At 41.1% G+C, this 13587-nt stretch overlaps 1 protein-coding gene across 3 annotated transcripts in view; it reads left to right on the top strand.

Moving 5' to 3' along the window:
* The first annotated feature begins 2421 nt into the window (after positions 1-2421).
* Positions 2422-13587, top strand: part of ankrd50l (ankyrin repeat domain 50-like) — a 28881-nt gene continuing 17715 nt past the window's right edge. The window contains exons 1-2 of one of the 3 annotated variants that reach the window (XM_061723062.1): positions 2422-2439; positions 9761-10503. In XM_061723062.1, coding sequence (XP_061579046.1) covers positions 10052-10503 — 452 coding nt within the window. In that variant the 5' untranslated portion in view covers positions 2422-2439; positions 9761-10051. Of the gene's footprint in view, positions 2440-9353; positions 10504-13587 lie in introns of those variants that run through there. The other 2 variants (XM_061723061.1, XM_061723060.1) reach the window with 2 other exon arrangements.

Below are 13587 nucleotides of genomic sequence, written 5' to 3'. Positions count from 1 at the left end.
TCGGTCGTGGCCGTGGGACAGACCAGAGGAATTAACTTAAAGGAGGATGACCCGGTTTGGGCCAAACGGATCACACATCCATACAAATCATGACGGGTCATGAAATTGGTTGAATTTAGAGATAATTACACTGTCCCCCACAGTCTTTTTCCTTCCTTCTTTTTCCTCTATATCCTTTATTATTTCCGGGGTCACTGTTTTGGCTCACTCTTTTCCGTATGGATTTTCCTCATATTCCCCATTTCTCTGCTGTTTGTCATCGCTCAAAACACAGTTTGCAAATTATTATCTTATAGTTTTTGTCACATTCATAACTTGGTACATTATATTTCTTTGTTGCTTTTCCTTCAAAGGTTTTTAAACTCTTTAGATCCTCAGCTGCATCTTTGTAATCAGCCAGATGTTTTGCCAAAATGCAGCGCTGTTTAAAAGTCTTAGTTACTATTAGTCTTGTTTTATCAGAATTTATACATCCATATGTGTTTTTCAGTCTATTTAAGATGCAGATAGAAGACATGTTAATGTTAAAGTTAATCAGTTTATTTTATTTTGGATCCCCATTAGCGGCCGCAAATCGCCAGCTAATCTTCCTGGGGTCCATGAAGATTAAAGTATTTACATATATATGTCATATAATACTTTACACTTTAAATATATGAATACATAAATACAATTACATCACTCCATTAACCCCCCCACTAACCCCACCCACATCATTACATTAGCAACGTCACTATAGTGGTAATTATCACAATTTCCAACTACAGTACATGGAGCTGTATATTCCATACACTATACAGTACAAAATGTATATTAAACATTGTGTATGTCTGTACCCAAAATAAACGTTTTTAGTTGCTTTTTAAAACTGTTTGCTTGTTTCTTTAGTAATGGCATAAACCTGTTCCACTGTGAGAGGACCCTGCACATACAAGTTTGTTTCATTGTTCTTGGTAAAAGAATGGAAACAGTTAATCAGCTGTCAGGTTAAAACTGGGCTGGGTTTGGGTTTTTTCTGTCAGTATCTGACCCTAACCCTATGGATGATATTAAAATGTTAATAAAACAACAGGACCACGGGCCACTCGTACACAGTAATGTTAGGTACATGCAAGGAGCTTTGATAACAAAATGATGTATTTTGAATGAACCAAACAGAAAACTCAGTAAAGTCTTAAGTATTCTCCCACCTTGACCTTGTGTGACCGTGTTTGTTGTATGAAGAAAGGAAAAAAAGAAGCTAATGAAATGAAGATTAAAATATAACATTTTTACTCAAAAAAAAAAAAACTAAGCAAAAACTGTGGAAATTGGAAGTATGGACATTTTTTCAACCGTAGTGATCATGCAGGTATTTTTTTTTTTCTCCTCTGGACTAATTTTAATTCAGCAGGAGATGTCATTATTGTGGACTTCAGTCTGAATGCAGTTTGATTTGATTCATAGATTTTATTTCGAATTTTATTTTTAAAAAAGAGTACAAAAAGTAAAAAAGAACAGAATACAAATAAACACTTGTCCTACCCCTGAATCTGACATACATTCTTACATATAACAAGACAAGTTTCAATAAGCTTACTTATAAAACACCCTTACCTACTTTAATAAATGTTCAATACAGTGATATAATACTCAATTATATGTATATATAAATATAGTCAAAATCAAAACAAATCAAGGCAAACAAAACAAACGCCCATCATTTAGTTGTGATATTATGTGTATGTACTAATAGAAGTAATTATAATGTATAATGTGTGTTACATTATCATTACTTTACAATAATACTACAATATTAGTATTGTAGTATACCCACTATGGGAGTTTTTACCTGCCATTGTTTATATAATAATTGCTCGGGGCTTTATGTTTATGTTTATGTTTATGTTCATGTTCTGGATCTCTGGAAAGCATCTAGAGACAACATCTGTTGTATTAGACGCTATATAAATAAAAATTGAATTGAAAATTGAATTGAATATAATAGAGAACAATAGACAGCAATGATATAACAATATACTTGAATAACTGTATAAGAGTAGGCCTACTATACACTGGTTCATACATTTCCTTGTAAACAGTTATTTTTTTCAAACTGACTGTGTAGGAAGCGGAAAACAGAATCCTGAGACATGGCAGGAAAAAAGGGGAAAAAAAGACGTGCTTTGAAAAGCTCGATCCTCCGCAGAAATAAGAAATAAGTGCAGCTTTAATGTGATGGCAGGAGAGTGGACGAGGACGCACTGGGGGAGCAGCGGGTGAAGCCTGAATTATGGTTCTGCGTTAAATCGACGCAGAGCCTACGGCGTAGGTTACGCGTATATTACGCCGTGGGCTCTGCGTTGGTGTAACGCGGAACCATAAATCAACCTAGAGCCGCGGCTGGTGAGCCGAGGCTGCCCGCTGCGGGGACGCGGGGATGGTGGGAGGTGTCTGCAGGTAAGAGAGCACGCTTTCTCCACACCGAACTCAAAGTTAGGGATTTTTTAAATGTATTTTTTGCACAAAATGAACGCTGGCAGTACTGCAGCTCAGTCGGAAACACACGCAGCGACACAAGCTTTTTAACAAAAGCAACAGCGTGATTTCCTCTGCATTTTCACGGACATCATTGTTTCATCAGCCCACGCCTCCAGGAGAAATGATTTGGAGCAGAAGGAGAGACAGCTGGTGGATCCTGGAGATCCTGGAAATCCTGGAGATCCCTAGAGATCCTGGAGATCCAAGGAGATCCCTGGAGATCCTGGAGACCCTGGGGATCCTGGAGATCCCTGGAGAAAAAAGTTGAAATGTTGAGAAAAAAGTCTAAATGTCGAGAATAATGAAGTACAATTTCGAGAAAAAAGTCTGAGTGTCTGAGTGTCAGAAAGACTGAGTGTCATAAAGACTGAGTGGCAGCGTAAACTTTACTCATAGATTTAGCAAAAAATCGGAGTTATCGTTTTACAGACTGCCAAAAAATAAGCTTAAGAGAGACAAATGGATCGCTGCAATTCACAGAAACAACTGGATTCCAGGCACCGAAACGTGGATTTGCGGTTCCCATTTTGTATCAGGTAATGTTGGATTTTTGGGTAGCTAACGTTAAACGGTCAAATCATAAAGTTCGGTGTTTTCATCACTTTAATTTCTACAACAAATCCTGCCTTGAAGTCGGACCAAGCGTCAATACTTTTGTAAGCCTTCAAGCTTTGCTTCGTGTATTTCCCCAGCGTAGAAATTAAGTACACATAAATATCAGGAAACTGGATTCGTGGCCAAATATGAATGTCCATGGACCACTGGTTCTTGGTAACTGTACCAAATATTAATGTCCATGGACCACTGGTTCTTGGTAACTGTACCAAATATTAATGTCCATGGACCACTGGTTCTTGGTAACTGTACCAAATATTAATGTCCATGGACCACTGGTTCTTGGTAACTGTACCAAATATTAATGTCCATGGACCACTGGTTCTTGGGGTAACTGTACCAAATATTAATGTCCATGGACCGCTGGTTCTTGGTAACTGTACCAAATATTAATATCCATGGACCACTGGTTCTTGGTAACTGTACCAAATATTAATGTCCATGGACCACTGGTTCTTGGTAACTGTACCAAATATTAATGTCCATGGACCGCTGGTTATTGGTAACTACCAAATATTAATGTCCATGGACCACTGGTTCTTGGGGTAACTGTACGGGTCACTGTCAAGTCCAACTGCCTTAAATTTAAGCCGATAATCGGCTGTTATCCCGTCTTCTCCACTAGTTGCAGCCATTTTTGCTGATGTTTTACCACTCAGTGAGAGCAAGGAGGTGTGACGTCAATGCATACCCTTTAGGTATCTATGATTGATGTAAGACGGCCGTATCCCATTCGGCTTCCCCGCCCTGGCTGTTCCACCCACTTGCAACATGGTGCCGTGCAGTACGAGGAAGAGGACGCTTCAATGCTGCTCTTCAGAAAACCTGTGGGTGACATCATTCCTGCTACGCTCAGCTAGCCCGTCCTTGGGTCTGGGATCATGTCATCAGGGTGCGTTGGGCTGGTACATCCGCAGTAGAGGGTAGTTCCATGTTGCTGTGTCCGTTTATCTCTTTTCTTCCATTTATGTAGTGTTGTATACATTGGTTATGTAACTATGATCAGATTCTGTTCTCTTGTGCATGAATAATGTTATATGAAGGATCTCTGGACCAGGAACCTTTTCAATGGTTCTACACCTACTGGTGAAGGTTCCTCATTGCATACATGGGGGAAGATTTGCTCTCGATGTCGGCCGGGCCTGTACAGGACTGACGTGCAGGGATTACCGAGTTTATGTGCAACAGAGACATTAGGCATTTCGTGGTTTGGCAGGAATTTGGGGTTTTAGGTATCTCTCAAAAAGACATTGCATTTCTGCTGGTTGCCTAGCAACCATAATTCCTTTATTGGCACTGTACAGTAGAGTCCACATCGTGTTGTTGCTGAAGCATCTTTTGGTTGTTAAACCAGATTTGTGTGATCAGGGTTGAAGGTTGGACAAAGCTGGTTTTTCAGGTAGCTATCTTCTGCTCCTTAACCAGATATTAACCAGGTTATTTCTTGGCACATTTGCTATTTTTGCACACGTGTTTTACAAAAATGTGTCAGAGGAGAAAAATAGGGTTTTCAGCAGCCAGTTTAACAGTGAATCATCTTTAATCAGAAAGACTTATCATTTCTAAACTTAGCAAAGTTCCTTCTGTTTTTCTGTAGTGCCTATAATGACAACTCTGACAGAGGTCTCTATACCAGCGCCGATCCAGCCTGATCGCAAGGCTTGGGAACTTTGTAAATACCACAAGTAAAGACAAAAATGTTGACAACTTCCCAGCTCTGTGTGAGTTATCCTCAGTACTGGTATCAGTTCTCTGCTAGAACGCATCTCTTCAGTCAGTCGACAGTGAAAGTGTACAACATACACACGTTATACATTTCTGGGTATTCTTGGTCTTAGTAACTGCTGCTTTTAGCTCTCGCACCACTGAGAGCAATCCTTACACCATGTGTATCAACTGTAATTGACAATGTCATGTTATAGCTTATATTCACTCACCGGCCACTTTAATAGTTATACAGCTGGTGTACTTGTATATGTGTGCATGTATAGACTCAGCGTTTTTGTAGATGTACATGGTGCACCCAATAAAGTGGCCATTGAGCGAACATGGCAGTGAGTTTCTCCCGCTCAGATCTGCCAAGTGTGAAATGATGGTTGTATTCTGTAGTCAGTTTAGTTCTGCTGATGTTTGATGTTTGAGTCACTGACTTGAAATGAGGGACAGTGTGCACCGGAGTCACCACGTGGTTGCTGTCACAAAAGGCTTCTACATTCGTTTAATGAATTCTTGCTTTGTTAAATCCCAGCCTTGTTGCCTACAGGCTTTTATTACACCCTCTCAGGTGGAACCTGGTCTATCATGTTGTATCATGCACACAAAAGTGCACTGAAGTTTTGCGAGCTGTGAATGAAGTTCATGCCAGAGTAAAAATTATGTAATTACTGTAATTCTTGAAAGAAATTTGCCTCCAGTTTGCTTATAATGGCAGAGGCTCTTTAAAATTCAGATTCCTACTCCAAAGGATTCGGGAACTTTAATTTCCAGGAATTTTCTCAAAGGCTACAATTGTCTGCAGTGTTGTCAACAGAGAAATTGCACAGTGAAACAACTTTGTGGGGTTGTTGAAGTGGCATCTAAACTCAAGGTTGACAGCGACGGTCGTGCCGTAGAGGAGGAGGGCTGGAGCGGTCAGAGACTGCCCTGTAACTCCAACAACTCACAACAACCAATGCCCCGCAAACAGCTTAAAAACCTGGAACTCCACATCAGTCTTTTCAGATTGAGGGAACTTTGTACTAGTTTCTTTTATTAAAACTCTTAGAATGAACAGGATCTGGATGAGTGACAGTCTCTGCCAGTACACCATGTTTAAATAACACAAAGCTGCAGTGGGTGGTTGCAAGTGAAAACAATGAAAGAGTGAAGCCGTTCGATGTTTTAATATCGCCTGTGCAGGGTTTGCAAAGCTGCCAAGATGTATTCACATACAAGTTATCCATGAAAATGTGCTTTAAATTATTATTATATTATTATTATTATATACTATCATATAAATGTATTATTATAAATCCTGGTCAGGATTTCAGTTGTGATTGTAAAGGACGTTTAAGGAACAAATGAAACAAAGCAGACTAACCCTCCTTTTTTATTCTTTAACCAAATACGTGTCAACCGTATCACCAACAGAACGGACTTAACTCCCAAGTCTCGTAGCCTAGGCCACGTCTGCCGGCTGGACAAATGTCATCACACAAACACAGTCACAAATAGAGTTCTAGGAGCACGTAAGAGATGTTGGAGCTAGCTAGAGTACTGGTTGAATGTCCAATCTTTTGTGTTCAAATTAATCTATTGGCGCTTTTCCACTAGTACCTACTCAGCCCGACTCGACTCTTGCCCTCGTTTCTTTTCAATATCCAGATCCGAAGTAGGAGGTTGGAGTGAAGCTGCTGTGACGTATTTGATTGTGTATCTAAAAGAAGAAGACAACAACACTAAAGATGTAGAACCTGGAGGAGATGATAGATGTGCTGCTGGGTCTGTGGCTTGTGTTTGATATCAAGTTAAAAAATGAGAGTGAGAGAAACTTCAAGCGGCAACGCTTTTAAAAAAAAAAGTCAGCTGGAGCCGCGAGCAGCTATGAAGAGACAGAGCTCCTGGTAGATCTGGTCGTTCCTTATCTCCGTCTAGATCTTTTTGTAATTCTCTCCTCAGCACCAGGTTTATGAACATCTGACCCTCAGAGTTGGATCATGAAACAGACTTTTGCTGCCGTTGCTGGTTGAATAAAATGAACAAGAATCCGTCAGAGTCTCTTTCTCTGATTTCCTCCTCCTGACTCAGACGTCTGACTCCAACCCCCCGACCAATCGGTGGCCTGTAGTGTGATGATGTCAGATGCAGCCGACTCAGCAGCTTAGAAACTCGGCAGAATAGTTACAGAAAAGTATCTACTCAGCACGTTAGACCCCTAGTGGGAAAGAACCAAACCGAGTGGAGGAGAGTCGGGCTGAGTAGGTACTAGTGGAAAAGCACCATTATGTTTACAAGGGTTTTGTAATAATAGCAGGTTTTTGTTCAGGTCAAGACCCATCACAGTGCAGCTTCCCCTCATGCAAAAAGCTGACTAACTAGATAACTAGTTAACTAATCAACCAACTGAATAAATAAAAGAAAGAAAGGTTTTTTTTAATTAAAGCTGGCACCAATACACACCTTTGCCTGTGTCGGGTGAGGAGGCACATTAAAGCCGACAAGATCAAAATGCTTTTGAGATGCTTTGGCCAGAATTCTCCAGGGATACGGTACAGAAGCCCCCTCTTCAGCCATGTCTCTACAGCACAGTTTTAGGGGGTGGAGTCAGATCTTTAACTCTGTGTGTTAAAGGAGCATGAGGCAGGATTGAGGCAGGATTTATGAAAAAAATTCATATACGTTTTAAGTTTTCTAGTAATAATGTCAGATGAAGCGTTCCAAACCAGAAAGAATGAACCCTCTAGTGTATCTCTCCGTTGCCTTGAACAGGCTGTGTGCTGCAAAATGTGTTGCAAAATGACATGCATGCACGTTCTCCCCGTTCTCCCGTGCCGGCTTCACTGTTGGCTGCAGTACCCCCAACGGCCGTCGTGGTGAAGGGTGGCGCTAGAGAGTCTCATTTCTTAAAAGGAGCCTCATGCTCCTTTAACTATGTGCCGGCCCTTCTGGGATACAGCAGATCCACAAAGATGTGGAAACTGGTAGATGTAAAGATGGGCATGCTGTAAAATTCTTCTCTGGTCTGGGTTTGTGATGTCACAATACCCTGAAAATCTGAACAGCTAGTTAGAATTAGAAATGATCAGATATAAACACAGAAAAAAAATGCTCTCAAGTGCATTAAAATGTCACCTGCTTACACTTTTGATTGATACCATAAGTATATATAAAGAAATGAAGCAGAAGTGTCAAAGTTAGGAAGCTTGATGAACAAATCATTAACCCTTGTACTGTCTTTGGGTCAAAATGACCTCATTCTCCTGTTCCTTCTTTCCTCCTGCTCTCTCCTTCCTTCTCCCTTCCTCTTTTTTCACGTCCTTCCTTCCTTCCTTCCTTCCTTCCTTCCTCTTTTCTCCCTTCCATCTTCCTTCTTTCCTTCCTTCCTTCCTTCCTTCCTTCCTTCCTTCCTTCTTTTTTCCCTTACTTCCTTCTTTCCTCCTGCTCTCTCCTTTCTTTCTTCCTTCCTTCCTTCCTTCCTTCCTTCCTTCCTTCCTTCCTTCCTTCCTTCCTTCCTTCCTTCCTTCCTTCCTTCCTTCCTTCCTTCCTCCTTTCCTCCCTTCCTTCTTTTCTCCCTTCCTTTTCTCCCATCCTCCCATCCTTATGTTCTCCCTTACTTCCATCTTTCTTTTCTCCCTTCCTTCTTTCTTTCCTTCCTTCCTTCCTTCCTTCTTTCCTTCCTTCCTTCCTTCCTTCCTTTCTTCCTTCTTTTTTCCCTTACTTCATTCTTTCCTCCTGCTCTCTCCTTCCTTCCTTCCTTCCTTCCTTCCTTCCTTCCTTCCTTCCTTCCTTCCTTCCTTCCTTCCTTATTTTCTCCCTTCCTTTTCTCCTATCCTCCCATCCTTATTTTCTCCCTTACTTCCATCTTTCTTTTCTCCCTTCCTTCTTTCTTTCCTTCTTTTCATTCTTCTTTCCTTCTTTTCATTCTTCCTTCCTTCCTTCTTTCTTTCTTTCTTTCTTTCTTTCTTTCTTTCTTTCTTTCTTTCTTTCTTTCTTTCTTTCTTTCTTTCTTTCTTTCTTTCTTTCTTTCTTTCTTTCTTTCTTTCTTTCTTTCTTTCTTTCTTTCTTTCTTTCTTTCTTTCTTTCTTTCTTTCCTTCCTTCCTTCCTTCCTTCCTTCCTTCCTTCCTTCCTTCCTTCCTTCCTTCCTTCCTTCCTTCCTTCCTTCCTTCCTTCCTTCCTTCCTTCCTTCCTTCCTTCCTTCCTTCCTTCCTTCCTTCTTTCCTCCCTTCCTTCCTTCTTTCCTCCCTTCCTTCCTTCCTTCCTTCTTTCCTCCCTTCTTCTCTTCCTCCTTCCTTGACCCGAAGACAGCACAAGGGTTAAATAATGAATCATGTTGCAGTGAGATTGGAGCAAGTAATAATGTCAGTGGTCATTGCATTGATGATAACTGCAGCTTGAAGTCTAAAAACTATCTTTCTAAGACCAAATAGTGTTAGTGAGAGGTAGAGGTAGAGGTAGAGGTGTTGTCCCGTGGCTGAACCTTGACCTCAGGTAACTCCTCCCATCTGTCAGCTGCAGGAGTCCTGCCTCTCTCCTCCTCTCTCCCCCGGCTCACTGATCTCCCGTGCATGTCTCGACATGCCGACAAACACCAGGAGAGGGTGGAGACACAGAAAAAAACCAAACAAGAAAAACCGGAGTGCATGACAGACGGAGAGAGAGAGAAGGAGCTATGAACAGAGGAAGGAGGAAGAGCCGAGGCTGTGAGAAAGTAAAAGGGAATCTCACGCTGCAGCTGAAGTTGAGGGCAGATCCTCGATTCAAAACAGGGAGGACAGAAACCGAAAGAGAGGAGAGAAGGCTGTGGTTGTCATAGGAGAATAGAGGGAGGACTGTGGCAACGGAGGGGTGAGATATCATTTCTGCTGGGAGAAATGTGCTGACAAGCTCTGCTTTTAACTCCGTCCTCTCTGATTTCTACCTGAACAGCTCGTGGATTCCCTGAAGAGCCGTGGTAACTGCTGGTAACTAGGGCATCCGTATTCCACAAACAGATCCAAATGCAGGAAAGAGATGCTGAAAAGAGGCTCCTTTAGCTGACTTCACATTTCCTAGAGCCTGACGTTTCTGGAAGGAACAGCACGTGGACGGTCACGATAACGACCATCTGATGTAGCGCTTAAGGAACTTGCCCAAAGCTGTCAAAGATCAGCTACAGCAGGAATAAAAGCCCCGGAGGAGCATGGGATGTAAAGCCGAGAGCACCGACTCGTCCTCCGGATGCCTCCACCCCGAGAACCAATGAGCGTTGGCGGTGGATGGGGCCACAGCTCCAGTCTGCTCCGGGGCCGGCGTTTCCACTGCCGGGAATGGGCCCTGGAGAAGCTGCGGCGCTGCCTGGACTCGTGCTCGGCGCCGGGCCAGGCCGGGGGGCTGCTGCTGACGGGGGGCCCCGGGGCCGGGAAGAGCGCCCTGTGCACGGAGCTGGTGTGGCCCACGGCCAGGGCCGGGCCGGCCCCGGGGCTGGCCCGCCGCTGCCTGGCCTCACACTTCTGCCTGAGGGAGGACCAGGCCAGCCTGGTCCCCTGGAGGTTCGTGCTGGGGCTGGTGGAGCAGCTCCGGGCCTCGCCGCTGCTCCCCCCCGGGTACCAGGAGATGCTCTGCAGGGATGCTGTTGCTGGTACCGTGGAGCCGGGACACTGTCAGAGAGACCCAGACGACACCTTCAAGAGGTTGGTGTCACGTCTTGTTTCGTATCTCTTTACAGACTAATATTACCGTATTTTCTGGACTATAAGCCGCTACTTTTTTCATAAGTTTTCAACCATGCAGCTTATACAAAGGTGCGTCTATTCTGTGGATTTTTCTTTCACCGCTTCAACCGGAATTAAAATCAAAACTAAGACAAAATAAATGCAAAGAAGAATACACTACTTCTTCTTTAGCAGATAGAAGTAGAAGCAGATTTCAAACAGATAAATAGATAAATAAATAGCGGTTATTTTCTCTTGGTTCTGTCCCGTTTTAATCAGCAAAGTTGCTGCCGTGTTAAAAGACACTGTTAGGAAAGATCTATTTAGGTACAAACATGTACATCATTTACAGTTCAAAATCCTTCTGTACACGTAGTAAATATCTAATCTAACATAAATATCTGCGGCTTGCATATCTTTTTTTTTTTTAAATAGAGCGGATGCGGCTTGTATGCAGGTGCGGCTTATAGTCCAGAAAATACGGTACTTCAGAAAATAACAACAAAAAAGGATTCATTGTAAGGCTTAAATGGCTGCGTTTACATGGGAAGTTTAATTCCTCTTTAATTCAGAATTTAAATTAAATCTGATTTAAAATGAGTAAAAATGACCATGTAAACACCTAATTCCGAATGAAAATGGCCATTCTGAATTAAACTTAATTCCGAAGTAAGTGGCTGGTTTTTTGATTTTGATTTTGATTTTGATTTTTTATTTCAGTTCATTTGGATACAACATAATACAACATAAAAATAGTCCAATATTTTAAATGGCACCGAAAAGGTATAGGCTGAAGCCAAGGCTTATTATGCTTACCCTTTTATGAACCTCCACTCAGTAGGTTTTATACAAAACAAAACTAACAATTTGGATTCAAACATTGAAAAAGAATGGATATATTGCACAAGTAACAGAGGTATCTAGACAAGAAGCAAAGACAAAAAAACTAAGACAAAAACGAAACAAAAACTACTATAAATTGCAAGGAGTGATGAATTTAATGGTTTTTGGCTAGAGACTGTACAGCGTGGAGAGCAGAGGTTATGAGTAGGGTGTGTAAAAAGAATTTAACATACCGAGTGGCTTACAGGCTGGAGGAAGTGTCTAGGGTGAGGGGAGTGTGGGTTTATTCCAATTTTAAATCCGAATAGAATAATTCCAGAGCATGTAAACACTCATTCCTTTTTAAATTAATTCCGGTCTTTCTTTCTGCTCGTTCCCTCGCCCGTCTGTCTCCATGACGCTTATATTCCACGCTGGGCTGGTTTTCCAAACAAAGTTTCTAGATGCAGCAGCAGTAAACGCTGGTCAAGAGCAGAGACCATTTATTTAAGAAATAGCTTGGAGGACCCGGAAATAATTAAAAGACCAGATGGAAACAGGAAAAATTGTGATCTTTTCAAAGTTGTAGCGGCTAAGTTTGTTTTTCTTCCGGTAGTTTAACTTCCAGTCCCCCCCCCTATCCAATCAGAACCTTCCCAACCCCCAGACCTGTAGAGGAATTGGAGAAAGACCATCAAACGTGTTTTCCATGTAAACCTCAATTCAGAATTAATATTTCCATGTAAACTCGAAGGAAAATAGTTTAATTCTGAATTATTTAATTCTGAATAATTATTTCCGAATTAAAAAACATGTAACCTTGGCCAGTGTCACATGGTTGAAAAGAAGCAGGCAACAAGTTGATGAATCAGAATTTAGGGAAAATTCCCCTTTACAGAGATGAATGTTGCCGGTGCTGCAACAGGCATGAAATCCATCCACAACTTAAGCATGTGTGTGCATGTTGAAATGTGTCTTATTTCCATGTCAGCCAGCCGAGTTATAAGTGATATCAGACTCGTACGTGTCATTGCTCACTGAAGCCTGCATGTTATCAGGAAGAATGGCTAATCACACTCAAGCATCAATGAGACAGCCAGGCCAAACCTGCTCCACAGCTGTGTTTAGTTGTGTAAATAGTCTTTATTTCACACTCAGTTGTTTTTACCAAAAACTTTGAAACCCCTTGTCCACAATGATGTCATCCTATCTGCTGAAAACACACAAGTCCCTGAGAACAGACGACTCGTTTTAGTGTTTTTTTACACTTCATTTCTTAATTCTAGGCCTGTGTTGAAAAAATCGCTTTTCCGATTCTAAATCGATTCTCATATTAATTCCGAAAAATATATTCTAAAAAACAAATTCTCAAAAATTAAAAACCCGAAAAAAACACTGAAAATGGGAAACATAAAACTGATTTCATCCGTCTCTGTTTCCTCCCTGGATCTGTTTGATAATTCTGCTCCACGATGTTTCTGTTTGCAGTTCTATCAGCATTCTGGGAGCTGATTGGTCCTTACAGCATCATTAGCTGCAATACTTGCTGTTGAATCTCAATATAATACTAGTAATATTTTGCATAACTACACAGTCATATAATTCATGCAACAGCTGAAAAAACAGTTTTAATAACACTAACCCAAATCAATATCGGAATCGAATCGACACTATCAAGATCGATTTTTTCGTTTCTAAATCGATTCTCATATTAATTCCTAAAAATCAATTTGTATGTCTAAAGATCGATTTTTTTTTTCATCATTACATTACAACTTTTGGTATTTTTTTGTTAATGCCCAAAGAAGGATGCTTTGTTGGACATGATGTTTTTGCCTTTAAATATGTTTAAAGGTATGAAAAAATTAACGTTTTCTGTTATAATTGCATAAATTGTCTATATTTCATTACCCTATATACTGTCTTGGGGTACATTTGCATAAAATGCTAAAAACCAAATTCTCAAAAATTAAAAACCCGAAAAACACTGGAAATGGAAAACATAAAACTCCTACGTCCTCTGTTTCCTCCCTGGATCTGTTTGGTAATTCTGCCCCATGATGTTTCTGTTTGCAGTTCTATCAGCATTCTGGGAGGTGATTGGTCCTTACAGCATCATTAGCTGCAATACTTGCTGTTGAAATTCAATATAATAATAGTATTAATATGTTGCAGAACTACAGTCATATAATTCATGCAACAGCTCAAAAAACAGTTTTATTAACACTAACCCAAATCAAT

Source organism: Cololabis saira, chromosome 6, assembly GCF_033807715.1.
Source record: "Cololabis saira isolate AMF1-May2022 chromosome 6, fColSai1.1, whole genome shotgun sequence".
In the NCBI taxonomy this organism is placed as follows: Eukaryota; Metazoa; Chordata; class Actinopteri; order Beloniformes; family Belonidae; genus Cololabis; species Cololabis saira.
Note: the sequence above shows the minus strand (reverse complement) of the source record. Positions and strands in the feature narration are given on the sequence as shown.